Source organism: Nothobranchius furzeri, chromosome 12 (genome assembly GCF_043380555.1).
Source record: "Nothobranchius furzeri strain GRZ-AD chromosome 12, NfurGRZ-RIMD1, whole genome shotgun sequence".
NCBI lineage: Eukaryota > Metazoa > Chordata > Actinopteri > Cyprinodontiformes > Nothobranchiidae > Nothobranchius > Nothobranchius furzeri.
Window position 1 is genome coordinate 72106592 of NC_091752.1, and position 17450 is coordinate 72124041.

The 17450-nt window shown below is 48.3% G+C and overlaps 1 protein-coding gene and 2 long non-coding RNA genes across 3 annotated transcripts in view; 2 read left to right on the forward strand and 1 right to left on the reverse strand.

Annotated features, from left to right (window-relative positions):
- Positions 1 to 661, forward strand: part of LOC139062231 (uncharacterized) — a 2286-nt gene extending 1625 nt beyond the window's left edge. Inside the window, exons 2-3 of the long non-coding RNA XR_011515832.1 lie at positions 259 to 318; positions 537 to 661. This is a non-coding gene — a long non-coding RNA (uncharacterized lncRNA). The remainder of the gene's footprint in view (positions 1 to 258; positions 319 to 536) is intronic.
- A 4309-nt stretch (positions 662 to 4970) lies between these two features.
- On the reverse strand, positions 4971 to 5785 carry LOC139062229 (uncharacterized). Its single transcript, XR_011515830.1, has 2 exons — positions 5559 to 5785; positions 4971 to 5191 (listed from the first exon to the last, which is right to left on the reverse strand). It is a non-coding gene; the product is annotated as an uncharacterized lncRNA (long non-coding RNA).
- An 8490-nt stretch (positions 5786 to 14275) lies between these two features.
- On the forward strand, positions 14276 to 16416 carry gadd45gip1 (growth arrest and DNA-damage-inducible, gamma interacting protein 1). Its single transcript, XM_015945157.3, has 2 exons — positions 14276 to 14713; positions 15988 to 16416. Exons 1-2 carry the CDS (start codon positions 14313 to 14315, stop codon positions 16283 to 16285), a joined length of 699 nt encoding a protein of 232 aa, XP_015800643.1. The 5' UTR covers positions 14276 to 14312; the 3' UTR covers positions 16286 to 16416.
- The last annotated feature ends 1034 nt before the right edge of the window (positions 16417 to 17450 follow it).

Genomic DNA, 17450 nt, shown 5'->3' on the forward strand with positions numbered 1-17450 from the left:
CCTTATACTGGTATCAGCATGAGGTATCGGGCCGATACCTTATACTGGTATCAGCGTGAGGTATCGGGCCGATACCATGCACGTGTACTTGTATTAATCAAACTACTCCGATACTACCAAAGCTGATACCAGTGTGATGGGAGCATTGAGTTCCTGTAACAGACAGGATCAGTGTAATGCTCGTATCCAGTAAGCAGCACGAGGCACTAAAAAGGGAATACACGCCACAAATGTTTGTTTGTTTGTTTGTTTATTTAGATCCCAGCAGCCGGGTAGGAGGAGCTACGTCTGCGGGGAGGAGTTTCCAGGTGAACTAAGGTAACTGCCCATGACATAGCTTCTGTTTGTCAGCCATTGGCCTATGATGTCACTACCACTGTTTTAGTTACACGTAATCTAATGGATTACTAATCCACTAATCAGAGTAAAGTTACTTATCCTAGCCAATCTGCATTACTATTATTGTCGTTTTCCTTTGAGCTTACTTTGATCAGCATTTTGTTTTTGTCTTTCAAACTTTTCATTTCCCTATTCAGGGTCCGGGTCCGGGTCATGGTCTGGGTCCGGGTCAGGGTCTGGTTGGTGGTCGGGGTCCGGGTCGGGTTCCAGGTCGGGGTTGGGTACGGGTCTGTTTTGTACTTTCTCCAGCTCCTGAGCGACGTCGGCCATGTTTTTGGCTTTTCTGACTCTCTTCTCCTTTCTGACCTTCCCACCATGGCGTCTGGCCCATCCTCTGGAGGAGCTGAAGCCCCACCCTTATGGTCTTCATAACGTCACAACGACGGATCTGAACAAGTAGCAGAAAAGAGCTGGCACAGATCCAGCTCTCTCCTCTACGTCTAATCTGAAGAAGCGTGTGTAGCGGTGGGTCGTAGTTAGTTTCTGTTAAAATCAGCAGGTGTGGCTCTTCACTGCAAAGCTTCAGAGTTACTCAGGAACTAAGAGCGGTTCTGTGTCGGACGACAGTAAAACATGTAACCTTGTATTTAGGCAGTATAATGACATACTCAGTAGTACTCATGATGGTACTCAGGATCAACAAGTACTCAAATGGAAGTATTTGTGTTCAGTTTGGAACGGTCTGGTTGTTAATGTAATGCAAGCCAGAGTCCGACTCTCTCCTCGGGTTAATAGGAGGTAACTGTTATTTTAGGAACATTTACATCATTTACACTGGAGATGCTCGTGTTTCACGGTTAAAGAGGCAGAAATATCCAGATGTTTCTGATGGAGGTGGAACCGAGACTCACTGGAAACAACATCTGCAGCGATTCGATGTGATTTAAAAATGTTTACCTGCTTATTTTAGACCGGAGTTATTCCAGTAGCTGACTTTGTTAGCTGTGAAGCTGGAGAAGTTTCCTTTAGAGAGACGGTGAAAATGAAGCAGACACACAGATTAACGTAACGGAGGACTGATGGTTCACCAGCAATCAACGGAAAAGCCGTCGACAGTCAGAGACTTTTATTGTGAAGGGCAGTAAACCGTTTCCCTGGAGTCAGAACGCCGTTATAGCAGTTTGGTTTGTTTTACAGATTAAGCTTCAGATGCTTTTAGGCTAATCTTCCCTCACGCTGCCAAGTTGTCAGTGTGGGAAAAAGAACGTCAGTTAGAATTCCTTCCCAGGGATCCACAGACTTCATTGGATCCAGACTGATTATTAGAAATAAAGAAGAATTTTGGGAAAGAATAAGATTTCTGATTTTCAACAATGAAGCCGACTCGTTTCTCCAACCCGTCTGCAGGCGTCTCTGCAACAAACCGATGTTTTAGCAGTCAGCCTCTGTGGAAGGAGAGCTCTCGCACACACACACACACACGCACACACACACGCGCGCACACGCACACACACACACACGCACGCACACACACGCACACACACGCACACACACGTTCTACACACACACATACACACACACACACACACACGCGCACACACACACACACACACACACACACACACACGCACACACACGCACACACACACACACACACACACTCACACACACTCACACACATACACGCACACACACACGTTCTACACACACACATACACACACACACACACACACACACACACACATACACACACACACACACACGTTCTACACACACACACACACACACACATGCACACACACACACATACACACACACACACACATGTTCTACACACACACCATGCAGCCCCGCAGCTCCCATGAGTGAAAATGGCCGACTACAGGATGTTGTTGCGCGGTTACGTCACCAGACCGGGTCTCCAGATGCCACGTGCTGACGGGACCGGGGCTGGATTACAGCGGCCCGGATTGGATTTTGCTGCAGATCCTGTGTTTTTAATCTGACCAAAGCGGTGACAGATCCTCACAAACCAACATCTTTTCTTCATTTGGACTTCTCAGACAGTTCGGTTCTACTGATCTACTGGTGGTGGGAGGTCTGCTGTACTCCTTAATGGACTGAAGTGGGAGACTGACGGTGGCTCTGAAAATAAAAATAAAACTGTCCGTCTCTCCGACGGCTCTGCTGGGCTCTGCTGAGCTCTGCTGGGCTCTGCTGGGCTCTGCTGGGCTCAGTGTTCTGGTCATTTGGCAGCACGTTTGGCGCCTCTGGGAAGAGACGTGATACAAACTGCAGACATTTTCCACTACGCCAACTGGAAATGCAAACAGTAATAGCCTTGTTGATGGCGGTGGTGCTTACAGCGTGACCATATCGGCTCAGAAAGCTTGGTGATTAGATCATTTGGCGCCGCTTTGCAGAAAGAGGCAGTCAGTGATGCACTTTTGTGTCCGATGATTACAACAATGCTGCTGCGACAATATAACGTGAGATAATCACCCTTCAGACTCGGCCGAGCGCTAGCAGTAAAAGTAGGAGTTGATTTAAACATCTGCTCTCCGTACGGCCCGTTACCAGTCCTGGATCACCGCTAAGCCACTCGGAGGCAGGTAGAGCCGATAATTACCTCCATTCATCTTCACCGGACCCCAGCTCTGTTTTATGGGAGTGCTTCTGAGTCCAGGCCCACGTTTGATGGATCTCCCCTTAAATTAGCAGCCACCAGCGGATAGAGAGCCTCCATCAGCCTGTTTGCTCCCATTCATCATCGCTTTAGGGTTCGGGGCCAGGCTGCAAGGCCCCAGGACTCCCAGGGAGGGGGAAGGAACCACCAGCTTCATCATGGCTTAACATTCCTGGTGTTATCGTTGCTGTTGACAAATTATTACCAAATCAGACAAGTGCACCTTTTTTATGACTCTAATCTGCTCGTTTCACACAGGTGTTTCATCACTCGCTAACTAGAAAAACGAATGCATCGTGAGTAGGATGATGTCGTTGTTTACTACCGGGGGCATCTGCAGCCACTACGCACCAGGAGCAGATGCCAACTCTAGATTTAAACCTGCCGATTCCTGGGGGAGTGTTTGTCTCTTCAGGCGATGCAGACGAGGGAGGCCCCATTGTCATTTGCTCAGCGCTCTTTGCTGCAAACTGAGCAGAAATAAAAGGTCTCTGATGGCTGCACTGGTTCTCTAGCCTGGGCTCTCCGTCGCCTCCATCCCACCTGGATCCATCAGTTAGAAAACCACAGCTACACCTTTCCTACTACCTCCATGGAGAATGATCCGATCACCCACCTCCAAACTCTGCAGACGGTAGTTTAGCAGCGTTAGCTTAGCAGCATTAGCTAAGAAGCATTAGCTTATCGTGCGTTTCAGTTCTCCTCAGAATCAAGAATTTTCAAGCAGGAAATGATGTAACAGGCTTGTTTTGCATTCCAGCTTCCAACTCATAAAAATGGATGCCACCAGTGTTGTTGAGTACTAAACCAAAACAAGTATATAAGCAAGTACTCTCTGCATCTTAATAATCGTGACACGCACGCCCTTCGACAGTTTCCGCACACAACCTCAGAAACATTGCATAACAAAAGTAAAAATATAAACGCCAAGAAAAGAAAAAATCATAAACACCGGCCAACTCTGGCGACAACGTTACATTTTTCAGCAACGCAACTATTGATAACAACAATAAACAACTTACCGGTGCTGTTAAAGAGCAAAAATAAGAAAACAGAACATATAAATGATTAAAAAAATAAAGACGATAACCACTTCCTGGTAGCACCGGGCGCAGCCATCTCTAAATTTGGGATCGCGTTAGGGTTGCCAACTCCCTGAAAATTAAATAAGGGACACCTCGCGGGCAGGGCCGGCCGCTCCAGGCCACCCTTCCCAGCGTGGTGATTTTTTGCTCTGTTTTGTGTGTGGGTGTGAAAGGATTTTATTTTTTTACTATTTGACTTGAAGTTGGTTTAAGAAGATGCATATTCTTTGTGATATGAAAACATGGGAAACAAATGATCATTTAGCCATTTATTTATGGCGTGAAATTACAAAATTATTATAAGTAACAAAGGTATTTTTCTTAAACAGAAAACTGTTATGCTCAACTTTTTGTGCAAAATGACAAAAAAAAAGTAGGTCTCTTTCTTAAACGGTAGCCTGTTATGCTTTACTTTTTAGAATATAAATAACTCTCTTTAAAACAACTCTGTTCTGCTTAACTTAAAATTGTATAAATTAATAGAAAACAACAGAAAGAGCAACGCTGTAACTGCACATTGAGTGCAATTAGAAAAGTGCAAACAGAAAGTCTGTGGAGAAGCTGTAAACATATTTGTGCCTCAAAGGCCTTGACTGTAGCCTACGGTTGAAGTAAAAAAAAAAAGTCCAAACTCATGAACTCAAAAGCTCAATGCTACATTATGTGAAAACAGACTATTTTCTCCATTTGTATTTCTTTTGAGATCTTGCTGCATTTAGGAGTTGTCTGTCTTTCAGTACTGCAGAGTAAAACTCTGAGCAAAACATGTCACAATTTAGAGTGACAATGAGCTCACATCTAATTATTTCAGTAGAACATTTGTTCCGCACATCAGTCCACTTATTCTTCATGAGAGAGAAAATCCTCTCTGCCAATCCAGTGGAAGATGGGATGCTGAGTACAAACGATACAACAGGCTGGATGTTGGAGAGGTCAGCTGCCTGAAGAATTTCTATACACTTCTCTGCTGTTCCCTTGGACTGCCACTTTTCCTTCTCCTGAGGTCCTTTGGTGAGGGGCTCCAGAAGGCTGGTTGCAGTGACACACTCGTCATAAAGCTCATCCATAGAGATGTTTAACCTGCCAATGGAGATAAGAAGTAAACCTGGGTTATAAGCACCACATAGAAAACTTACAGTGGTAAATAAATGGAAAACATTTATTGTATATTTATTACATTGTATAGCTTTTATACAATACAATAGTTCACTTTATTTATTATGTATTTATCCATCCTTTTAGTTTAAAATCATCCAAACAACATATAAACCAAGACAAGGCTACATCAAAACTAAACACCCAAGTTAAAAAAAAATAGAAAAACTAATGACAAAACAGAAACAGACAACAAAAATAATAGTAAACAAGCCCCAACACAGTGGGTTTTTTTCTTCATATAAATACCTTCACTTTAACCAGAGGGTTTAAAAAAGCAATGTTTACTTACCATATCTGCTTCTGCCGTGGCCTTGTGGACGACAAACTGATCGAGGGTTCCCCGTAATTTCACGTCCTTTATGTTTTTCATGTGGCTACTACTAGACGCATGTTGCTTGAGGTCAGTGAGTCCACCATGCCCTTTGGAAAAACTGCGCCGGTACACGGTGCAGTGCGCTTTATAGGTGTTATCGCGCAGTTTTTCCAGCCAGGAATTTTCCTTTTCCCATTCCTCCCTGTATTTTTGAAGCCTTTTTTCTTCTTTCTCGGAGGGGTACTGTCGTCCGAGACTTGTACAGCAGTGTCGGCGTTAGTTTCCCGGTTGGCCGTGCTGTTTGCTGTCGTCTGTTTTCTTCCGGTATCTTCTCCCCAAGCGACCGTTCCTCGACCAATGAAATAAGCGGTAATCTGTATCGTCATATTCGTGTGTAAGCATGCGGCCAGTTCATTGGTCACAGAGCAGGCGAAGGGCTGGCTTTCAAACAAAGCGTTAATTCCGGTAATAGACTACAGACTAATTTTGATCCATACTATATTACGGGACAAAGTGCGTCCCTTTTGAGTTCAATACGGGACGTGCACTTGTGTTTCTAAATACGGGACGATTCCGTTTTTCAAGGGACGGTTGGCAACCCTAGATCTCGTGGTCCTCTGAAACTTATGAGCTCACAGCTCAAGTTCATTGTGTCATTTCCTAATAACTCATCTCGGAAAAACGTTTTCCATTGACAGCTGGAGCGCACCATTAGTAGCATTAGAACAGCAGCATTAGTTTAGCAGCGTTAGCTTAACAGCGTTAGCTAGGCATCATTAGTTAAGCAGCGTTAGCTAACCAAAGTTAGATTAGCTTAGCAGCGTTAGCTAACCAGCATTAGCTTAGAATTGTTAGCTAAGCATAATTAGTTAAGCAGCATTGGCTAACCAGCATTAGGTTAGCAGCATTAGCTATGCAGCGTTGGCTAACCAGCATTAGCTTAGCAGTGTTAGCTAAGCGGCATTAGATTAGCAGTGCTAAAATCCTCTCGTCTCTCGTCGTCTTCCTCCGCTTATCCGGGTCCGGGTCGCGGGGGCAGCATCCCAACTAGGGAGCTCCAGGCCGTCCTCTCCCCGGCCTTGTCCACCAGCTCCTCCGGCAGGACCCCAAGGCGTTCCCGGACCAGATTGGAGATGTAACTTCTCCAACGTGTCCTGGGTCGACCCGGGGGCCTTCTGCCGGCAGGACATGCCCGAAACACCTCCCCAGGGAGGCGTCCAGGAGGCATCCTGACCAGATGCCCAAACCACCTCAACTGGCTCCTTTCGATCCGGAGGAGCAGCGGTTCTACTCCGAGTCCCTCCCGAATGTCCGAGCTCCTCACCCTATCTCTAAGGCTGAGCCCAGCCACCCTACGGAGGAAACTCATTTCGGCCGCTTGTATCCGCGATCTCGTTCTTTCGGTCATTACCCAAAGCTCATGACCATAGGTGAGGATTGGGACGTAGATCGACCGGTAAATCGAGAGCCTGGCTTTCTGGCTCAGCTCCCTCTTCCCCACGACAGATCGGCTCAGCGTCCGCATCACTGCAGATGCCGAACCAATCCGCCTGTCGATCTCCCGATCCCTCCTACCCTCACTCGTGAACAAGACCCCGAGATACTTAAACTCCTCCACTTGAGGTAGAACCTCTCCCCCGACCCGGAGGTGGCAAGCCACCCTTTTCCGGTCGAGAACCATGGTCTCAGATTTGGAGGTGCTGATCCTCATCCCAGCCGCTTCACATTCGGCCGCGAACCTACCCAGCAAGAGCTGAAGGTCAGAGCTGGATGAAGCTAGGAGGACCACATCATCTGCAAAAAGCAGAGACGAGATTCTCCTGCCACCAAACTCGACACACTCCACACCACGGCTGCGTCTAGAAATTCTGTCCATAAAAGTGATGAACAGAACCGGTGACAAAGGGCAGCCCTGGCGGAGTCCAACCCTCACTGGGAACAGGTCCGACTTACTACCGGCTATGTGGACCAAACTCACGCTCCTCTGGTAAAGGGACTGAATGGCCCTTAACAGAAAGCCACCCACCCCATACTCCTGGAGCGTCCCCCACAGGGTGCCCCTGGGGACACGGTCATAAGCCTTCTCCAAATCCACAAAGCACATGTGGATTGGTTGGGCAAACTCCCATGCCCCCTCCATCACCCTTGCAAGGGTATAGAGCTGGTCCACAGTTCCACGGCCAGGACGAAAACCACATTGCTCCTCCTCTATCTGAGATTCAACTATCGATCGGACCCTCCTCTCCAGTACCTTGGAGTAGACCTTTCCAGGGAGGCTGAGGAGTGTGATCCCCCTATAGTTGGAACACACCCTCAGGTCACCCTTCTTAAAGATGGGGACCACCACCCCGGTCTGCCACTCCCTAGGAACTGCCTCCGATGACCACGCAATGTTGTAGAGACGTGTCAACCATGACAGCCCTACAACATCCATAGCCTTGAGATACCCAGGACGAACCTCATCCGCCCCCGGGGCTCCGCCGCTGTGTAGTTGTTTGACTACCTCAGCAACTTCTGCCCCCGAGATCGGACAGTCCATCCCCAGGCCTCCCAGCTCTGGTTCCTCCTCGGAATGCGCATTGGTGGGATTGAGGAGCTCCTCAAAGTATTCCTTCCACCGTCCGACTATAGCCTCAGTTGACGTCAGCAGCTCCCCATCCCCACTGTAAACAGTGTGAGCGAGTTGCTGCCTTCCTCTCCTGAGGCGCCGGACAGTTTGCCAGAACCTCTTTGGAGCCGATCGATAGTCTTTCTCCATGGCCTCACCAAACTCCTCCCACGCCCGAGATTTTGCCTCGGCAACTGCCACTGCTGCACCCCGCTTGGCTATCCGGTACCTGTCTGCTGCCTCCGGAGACCCACAGACCAGCCACGCCCTGTAGGCCTCCTTCTTCAGCCTGACGGCTCTAAAATCCTCTGCTACTAATCATAAGCACATCTAATCCCCCTCCCTGTTCTTTATAAAGCTGCTTACACTTGAGGAACTCGATTGGGATAAGTTTATCTTGGTGTGTGTGTGTGTGTGTGTGTGTGTGTGTGTGTGTGTGTGTGTGTGCACTCTCAGCAGACACCACGGTGTTAACTACACATTTAAAATAATCTAATAGAAATTCTGTACGTTGGATGTTTAACCAGTAAATAAAAGAATCTTTGTTCCTTCTTCAGATCATTTATGTCAGGGTGAGGTTCCCACAGAAAGCTAATTTATCACCGGCGTGGTGCCGGTTACACCCCCTCTCCACAGCACAGACACAATGCACCATCATCACCAGGAAACGGAGATGGGCTCCGTTTCATGTATATTCTCCTCTCTGGAAATACGCTGATGAATGGAATCATCTGTGCCAAAAGACCCGTCATTGTTAAAGCCAACAAAAGAGGTTCATTATGAATTTATCATTTTTGTCAACAAAAATCAATGCTGGCTTGGCAAACCGCTTCAAAGGAAGGGCACAAGCAAACCTTGGCTCGTTTGAGAGCGAGCGTGTTCATGAAGAAAAATGATTTGTTTCTTGGACAAACTGGGACACGGACACATTCAGCCATCTTGGAAACAGCATGAACACATTTCCGAGGTTTAGAAGTTCTGTGGAGGTAAAGTTAGTGGTTATCAACAATCAGGCAGGCATCTCACGGACCAACGGTGTGTCATGAGTCGGGGTGAGTGCTCCTCGTAACAATCCAGCTTTGAGTGTGTTTCAGGAGAGGGAGAAGCCGAGGCTCCAGCTGTGCCGGATCAGCAATCAGCGGGTCTGGCATTGAAGGAGGATGGAGAACACAGCTCGACGCCGGATGATTGCTGCTGTTTGGTAGATTCCAGCTACTCGACTAGTCTCTAGGATTCCATTGTGACTGTGTGTATTGTTTACCTGCCTCAGGTCTGCATCCTGGATATCACTCCACTACTCCAGAACCCCCTGGATCTCTCTGCCACGTCTTTCATCCTACCTCACCGACCCGCTCTCTTGCCATTCTCGCTCTCACCCTCTGGACTCATCCCGGCTCATTACCTCCCCCACTTCCTGAATCTCCCGTCCACCGTGAGTCTCTGCTCTCGTCATCTACTGACTCACCTCCCAGGACTCACCTGACTCTGCTCTTCCCCCTAGACGCTGCGATCCCAGCTCCTGTCCACTGGAATTCCCAGTGCGCCTTTAGTTCCCGTTTGTTTGAATGAATAACTTTATTTTTTTTTATCACCTCTCTGTGTTGTGGTTGATTCTGCATGTCTTGGGTTGGACTCATACGACACGGTGGCATCCACTAATTCTTCCTTTCACAGCTATATTTGCTCATCTCTTTTATCTTTTTCCTGCACCAAGTACCAAAGCCGTTTCCTGATGTGATTCCTCACACATACGGCAACAAAACCCTTCTGATTCTGAGGTTTGGGAACTAAACTCTGAACCAGAAAAAATATCTGGCAGTTACAGTTTCATCGTTAATGTTTTAGACTGATCTGTGAAACTGTCTTGATGAATGTTTTTACAGTAAAGAGGACACGTTGCATCTCTTTTAAACGAGTTTGTGATGTTTGTGACTAAATCCCTGTCACATGAGCAGTTTTACCAGCGCTGCAGTCTGGAACTGTTTCTGCCATTTTGCTTCAAATGCTCTTCACAGCTAGCCTGGCAGCCATCCTAAACATGTGACTATATAGTCTGCATGGCCACGACTCTGCTCTTGATTCTAAGTTGCAATCTTTCTTTTCTCCTCAGTCGCATCTTCCCGCTCATCCAGCAGAGTGCTGTTACTGGCCCACCAAACCAATAGTTTGGGGAGAGAGGTCCAGAGTCTGGGGGCCACAGCAGCAGATGATCTGTCACCTTTGACCTTTAGCCTGGTGCTGCACAACCAGTAGGCTTTGATCACTGGACCTCAGGGACCTGCTGGGGGTGTAGGGACTAAGAAGATCACCAATGTAAGATGGTGCTTGTCCATGTAAGGCCCTATAGACCAGAACCAGGATCTTGAAATGAACCCTGAAGTTGACTGGCAGCCAGTGAAGCTGGAGGAGAAGCGGGGTGATGTGGGTGTGTTTGGAGGACTTGGTCAGAAGCCGAGCACAGGCGTTCTGAACCACCTGTAGACGGTTCAGGGAGGTTCTGCTCAGACACGTGAAAAGAGAGTTACAGTAGTCTAAGCGTGAGGAGATGAAGGTGTGGAGAACTGTCTCAAGTTCAGAGCGGGACAGAATGGGACTCAGCTTAGCAACGTTCCTGAGATGGAAGAAGGAAGAGCCAACAAGAGAACTGACATGAGAATCCAGGGTGAGAGCTGGGTCAAAGGTCACGCCAAGATTCCTGACGGAAGGTTTGGTGTGGGAAGCAAGCTGACCAAGAGAGTCTCTGACTCTGGGAACCAGCTTGTCTGGGGCACAGATGAGGATCTCTGGTGAGACCAGTTAAGGAGGATTTATATTTAAACTTTAACTGGGAGACCGGCACTAAAAGACCCTACTGGTGTTATTTGGGACTTGGCTCCCAGCCGTGATCAAACAGGCACGTGTTGTGTGCAGTACCGAGCTCCTCCACCGGAGGGCAGATGGCCATCAGGGTTTCATCAGCTGTCAGCTTCACCATCATGATGAATGACCGCACTTGTACAGCGCCTTTCTGGGTCAGAGGACTTTACACGGATGCTAAGAAAGGTGAAACCTGGATCTGCACTTCCCTTTCAGGTTTGATAAACGAACTTTTGCAGCAGATTCTAGATTTTCCATCACCTGCGTGAAGGAGAGGATGGTCCTAAGTCCTACCGCTGTTCAGACCCTGCGTTTCTGGTAACACTTGAGACACATTTCACTGAAAAGGTGTTTTAGTTTTGGACACAGTCATTTTATTTGTTCCAGGCTGATTTAAGGGGACGGGGCTCGCGAGAAGGAAGCCGTGCTCGTGTTCCAGAACAACTAAAACCACGAATGAAGCTGCGTGCTTCTGGTGATGAGCACCACCACGGGAACGGTGGTGGCACTAATCTACGCTGTGGCGCAGGTATGCTGACCCCGTACCTGCAGCTGCTGAGCTGAGTCACTGCCTATGGAGTGTACCCAACCCTCTCAGCCCTGAGAGTAGACAAACCGCTCCAAGCCAATCAGATTGACCATTAGAGACAGGGTAGTGCTGTGACAGGTAACTGAATCCCCGTCCAGGTGTTCTGTATGACTACACGTATCTGAGCGCAGCCCTCCTACCTGCTCACTCAGAAATAGACCCGTCTTCCTCATCATCTGTGACTGACGTGGACCCGATCCCTGAGCTCCATCCTGGCAGCAGATCGCTCCTGTCTCCGTCACGCCCACCCCCACCGCGGGAACCGTAAACCTTTAACGACGTGGAAAGCTCCCACCAAACAAAAGCAGTGGCATCTGTCTCTGGAACGTGCTGCCCTCCAAAGCGTCGCTTCTACTTTCACCTCCTCAAAAGCAGAAGTGGGGGAGAAACTTGGGGGGGTTGAAACAAAAATCCTTTTCTGCCAAAGACGTTTTCACGTGCCCGCAGCCCCGAGTGCTGAAATAAGCATCACAGATGTCAGACTAGAGCCCACCTGCTCAGGTACGTCCAGGTCAGCGCTGCGTCATAGTTCTCACCTCACCACAGGGCTCTGATGTCAGACACCAGAGGGGTCAGATCACATGAGGTGGATGAACCTTTACACCTTAAAGGGCTTTAATCTGCTACACCTGCACTCTTCACACCTGCCCGGATTATCCAGGCTAATAGCAGATTGCATAAAACAGTTTGTGAAACTTCCAGGAAGCCAGATTTCAGCCGGTTTTCTGCATCTGGACCGCCCTCAAACAGCTGTAGATACAAAACTGCAACACAGTTCAGATGCGCTGTGGCGCGTGACGCGATCCTAACCAACAAGTCTTTTAAACACACTGGAAGGAACTGAGAACCGAGCAAAAAAAATGGAGTGAACGTTTGAAAAGTCATCGTATTCCCACAACAAAGGCAAGGAATACCTACAACAGGATGACTTTCTACGTTAGAAACCATAAAACGTAGAAGGGAGGAGAATGAGAAGGTCCTGGCGTTGGTGGCATCTGCCCTCAATGAAGGCATCACAGCTCTGCAGAATGCTGGGTCAGATGTTTGGCGTCTTCTGTGAAGACAACTGACCAAAACTGAAGGTTTAATTACGCAAGAACAGGTAATAAATAACAACGGCATGGCTCTACTGTGGTCAACACGCATGTAAAGGGATTAAATAACCTTTAGCGTAAGGCTTTCTCCGAGTTGGTTTTGCTAGTAGTGCAGAATGATCTAGTCCAGGTCAGAAGAGTGTGGGTGTTGTAGTTATTGCACAGGACCGGCTCCAGTGTGGGCCAGACGCTAAACAAGCATAAATATGGCTTTCTTGAAGTTTCACAACTTGGCAATCAGCTGTTTTGGAGCTGCTGACCTGCAGGAGCACGAAGTCCTCACCAGTCAGGGAGAAGTCTAGTGCTGCAAAGATCAGGGTTCGGGCAGAACGCTGACCTTTTCAACGTTTACAACATTTGTTTGCAGGAGGACATTTTTTTATTGAATGACATCACAGACTTTCTGAATTAGCTGATGTTGATGTCCGACCCCGCGGTGCTGACAACAGCAGGAGAAAGGTTCTGGCAGCTCTTAATCAGCGCTCGGAGGATGTCGTGAAGCTTCACTGTGGACATCATGAGGTCCCACATGATCGAGCACCATGCTCTTGAGAGAGGTACATGGAGGTTTAACACATCACTGTAATAAAATCATTGAGAATAATGTAATTGAGGAAATTTTCTAAACATGGATTAAATTTTTTCAAAGCAGACAAAAAATACACCAATAACGAGGATTTTAATTCAAGCGTCTGGTTTGACTTTAATAAAAAAGAAGATTGGACAGAGGTAAACAAACAAATAAACCAGGGTTAACCATCAGTGCTTGTGCCTAATCCTAACAGGTGTGTAAACTAAAGAGAAAGGAATGAAGATTCATTTTTCACCATGACGTCATGACGCTCTAGACCGCCAGGTGGCGATAACGCTCCTTCAGGTTTGATTTGCTGAACAATTCAAAGCAGAGAAGGACAGTGAGGACCATGGGGACATGTCTTTATGGGAGACAGGTTAGGACGCAGTGGCGGTTTTACCATTAGGCATAGGTCGGCGGTAGCCTGGGGCCCCCTAGCAATGACTGCCGGCACCCCTCTGTTAATGTCACAATGGACCATTCCTTTAAGGCTCGATGCACAGACAGGTGCACAGCAAGTGTTTGGCAGTCATTTAGGAAGAAGAAAGCAGAGCAAATACTGAAAGCGCTTAAAGGGAGAGAAAGACAGGAAAGAGGAGGAGGACTAATAAAAAGGGAAAACAACTCATGGCAGAAGAGGGGAGAGATACACACATCCGGTTAAAGGGAAGACTGTCGGAAATATAGTTTAAGGGGGCCCCATGTCTGTGTTTGCCTTGGGCCCCCGAGTTTCTAAATCCGCCACTGTTAGGACGAGTTAGTAGACAGCAGTAGTTAGGGTTAGGGTTAGTTAGTAGTTAGTAGAACCGGTTTAGTCACACCGCTAACGAGTTGCTTCAAAAGGATTCAGGATGAGAGTTTTCACGTTTTGTTTCAGTTTCTAAGAACTGTTTCAGAGAATTGGTTTTTATTTGTAGGAGCACTTACGGCCAGTAGGTGGCGGTAAAGCATCGTGACGGCTTCAATCACGTCAACGAAGAAGACAAACATCCGGGTTTTCTGTGCAAACATGGCGGCGTCCGCGCTGAGCCAGCGAGCGGGTGTGTTTCTAAGAACTTTTAAGGCGTTGACGTCATCTAAAGCCGCGGTTCCGGTGACCTGTCGGTGTGGCGCCTTGCTGCAGAGCGCCGGGTACAACCCGAAGCCGCTCCGGCTGAACCTCCGGGACCCGTACATCCCCGATAAGGACGACGAGAAGACCCCCGAGTGGCAGAAGACGGCTCGCTTCGACCGGAAGCTGTTCGGTCGCTACGGCTCCGCTTCGGGCGTCGACCCGGCGTCTCTGTGGCCGTCTCACCGGGAGTTAGAGGACATGGTCGCCGAGGAGAGCCAGTGGCATCCTCCGTTAGAGGTCATGCTGAAGAACATCGAGGCTAAAGCCGCGGAGGAAACGGCCAAGCGGCTAGCAAAGTAAGTCCGTCCGAGCCGAACCCGACCCGACCCGTAGCGTTAGCAGCGACGGTGTTAGAAAGCCTTGTTTACTAATAAAGGAGTAAATAATAATAATAATGTCCGTTTTGTGGCTTTCAGCACCGGAAACGCGTCCAGATTAAAGACAGCCTCGGAGTTGGAGTCAAACACAATAAAAATGGGTTTTGGACTAAAATAAACGTAATTTTCTTCTGATGCAATAATTCTAGCATCTGTGATGGAAACACCCACTAATGGGCCATTCCCATCGGTACCGGGTCGGCCCGGTACCGATGGGAATGGCCCATAAGAACCCACACCGGATCAGGTGCATCTGTGACTGTTTTACTGACAGGAACGAGTGGAAAGCACCACAGTGGTGTCGTCTCCGAGGAATGAGATAAATGAGTCCGTCTGATCATTAACTATTAGTCTGCTGTGTATGAAGAACAGACCGTACACGTGACGTGTTTATAGCATCTATACAGCATACTTATGATTAACCCCTTTAGGAAACCCTGACTTCATGATGTGGTTCTAATCAGCACAGTACTCTCACTGCAGTAATACTTGTAGACACGACAGGAAATGACATCGTAGCACGTAAGCATGTTCCTCTGAAACCTAAAGCTCGAGTCTTCCCTGCAGCTGGAGCGGGCTGGTGTCCGGGTTCACGCTGCAGCTGTTCGCCACATCAGACATCAGACAGGTGGAGGAAGACTTGCGTTCACGGTAATTCCTGTTCTGCTGATGCAGGAAGCAGACGCGTCTCCGTCTCACGCTCGTGAACGGAGCTGGATGATGGACAAAGATGAGCTTCAGACGAGCACCGTCATTAACGTCGGCCGTAGCAGCGCCACAAAACCAATGGCTCCATCAACCCACGCCCTGCACGCTGGTACCACCAGAACACCTTTAAAACCAGCGGAACCAGCAACACTCTTCTAATGCTCGGACCTTCTCTCCTTAGACACACACGTTGTTTAGCGGTACCAGCAGCTCGTTTAAACAGCAGTCAGCTCCCTGATTGGTTCTTTTCTCATCTAGTCCCGCCTGAAATCCAGACGCATCAGACCAGGAAGGGTTTTCTAGTCCCTCCTGGATCTGCAGCAGGTCTAGCTTGCAGCAAGTAGCTTCTGACAAACCGTGTGGTTTATTAAAACAGCAAACAAACAGTTTTCCTGGAATTGTTCCAGATCCCAGGAGCTACAGTGAAGCTCCATCAGGACCGGTGTTGGTCGAAATCATACACGTGTCATTTATCTCCCTTCCAGAGAGAAGCTCATAGCAGCAAACATGGCCAAGATGCCAAAGATGATCGAGGACTGGCGCCAAGCGAAGAAGGAGAGTAGAAAGAAGCTGAAGGAGGAGAAGGCTCGAAAGGCCAAGTTGCTGGCCGAGGCCAAAGAGCGCTTCGGTTCCGCCATCGACCCGCGCAGCCCCAAGTTCCTGGAAATGGTTGCGGAAATAGAAAAGGAAGAGAAGAAGAAGAGGAAGCTTCTGAAACGTAGACTGAGAGAGGAGCAGGCAGCAGCTCCAGCAGCCGCTGATGGAGCTGCTGCTCCAGCGTAGTCCAGGACTCACCAGCTGTCTGGACCCAACACCCCGGGTTCTGGTGGTTCTGGAAACTCCGGTTAAAAACGTTCATTCGGCACCAGGTCATGTGTTCACCTGTAAGTTCACCAATTAAAGTGCAAACTGCATTAATGTGTGTGTGTCTGAGTCCACCTGGGAGGTGGGGTAAGACCAGGAAGTGAAGTCGGCGCTCATGTGATGATGATGATGATTATTACTATTATTATGATTATGATTATTATTGTTATTATTATTACTATTACTATTATTATTATGATTATTACTGCATTTTCTAAGTCATGCTGTGAAGTAAAGGATGGTTCTCCTTTAGCCTGGACGTCTTCATTAAACCACCCAGCAGATGTTAAAGCCAGAATCAGCTCTTATTCCTCCTGTGGAGTCATCAGTCGAGTCCAGCGTGTGTAACCTGAACAAACCCTGACCCTGACCTGGACCCTGACCCGGAGACCGGGGCGGGATTCCAGAAAGCGGGTTTAGAACATCGGGATCTCCTGATAAACCTCGGATTGACCTGGCGCTCCCCTCCAGGTTTCCCCGCTCCACGAACGATTCTCAGGTGGGCTCAATCCCGTCTGATCCAAGCGAGGCTCACGCGCGTCCATAGGCAGCCCCAGCTAATCGATGCCAGATAAATGAGAAGGGCAGTAAAGGACAGCCTTGTTCTTCATCCAGGCGGAGCGACAATCATTCATCCGTGCCTACGAGGACTACAGAGATATCAGAGCTAAAGCAGAGACTGTGAGCTGTTTGAAGAGAGCCGTGTAGCTGGAGCTGTTCAGTCAGGACGCTCAGACTTTACACGTTTCCATGGCAACGCCAGGAGGCCGCTTCATCTCCGGTTTCTCCACCTGTTTAAATAAAGTCATCATTGATGTGGTTTTCATGTTCTGCTCCCGTCTGGAGGTCTAGAGACGGGAGGACTTTGTTTCTGCTGCAGCTGTGAAACGTTTGTGGTCACATGACCCTAAGCCTAAAAGTCCTTCTCACATCTCTCTAACATGACTGCCCTCTGGTGGAGGATGGGAGTGCTGCAGGCAGCTCATTATTTATTTGGCTTTGAAACCCGAAACAACCCAGCAGGCACGAGTTTGGTCTCTGGGAGGAAACTGGAGTACCCAGAGGAACTCCACACACGCATGGC

Excerpts from the sequence above, each read along its gene's own strand:
- gadd45gip1 (XM_015945157.3), top strand. The coding sequence starts at position 14,313 with ATGGCGGCGTCCGCGCTGAGCCAGCGAGCGGGTGTGTTTCTAAGAACT. Across the intron at positions 14,714-15,987 it reads ACGGCCAAGCGGCTAGCAAA|AGAGAAGCTCATAGCAGCAA; the intron begins GTAAGTCCGTCC and ends TCTCCCTTCCAG.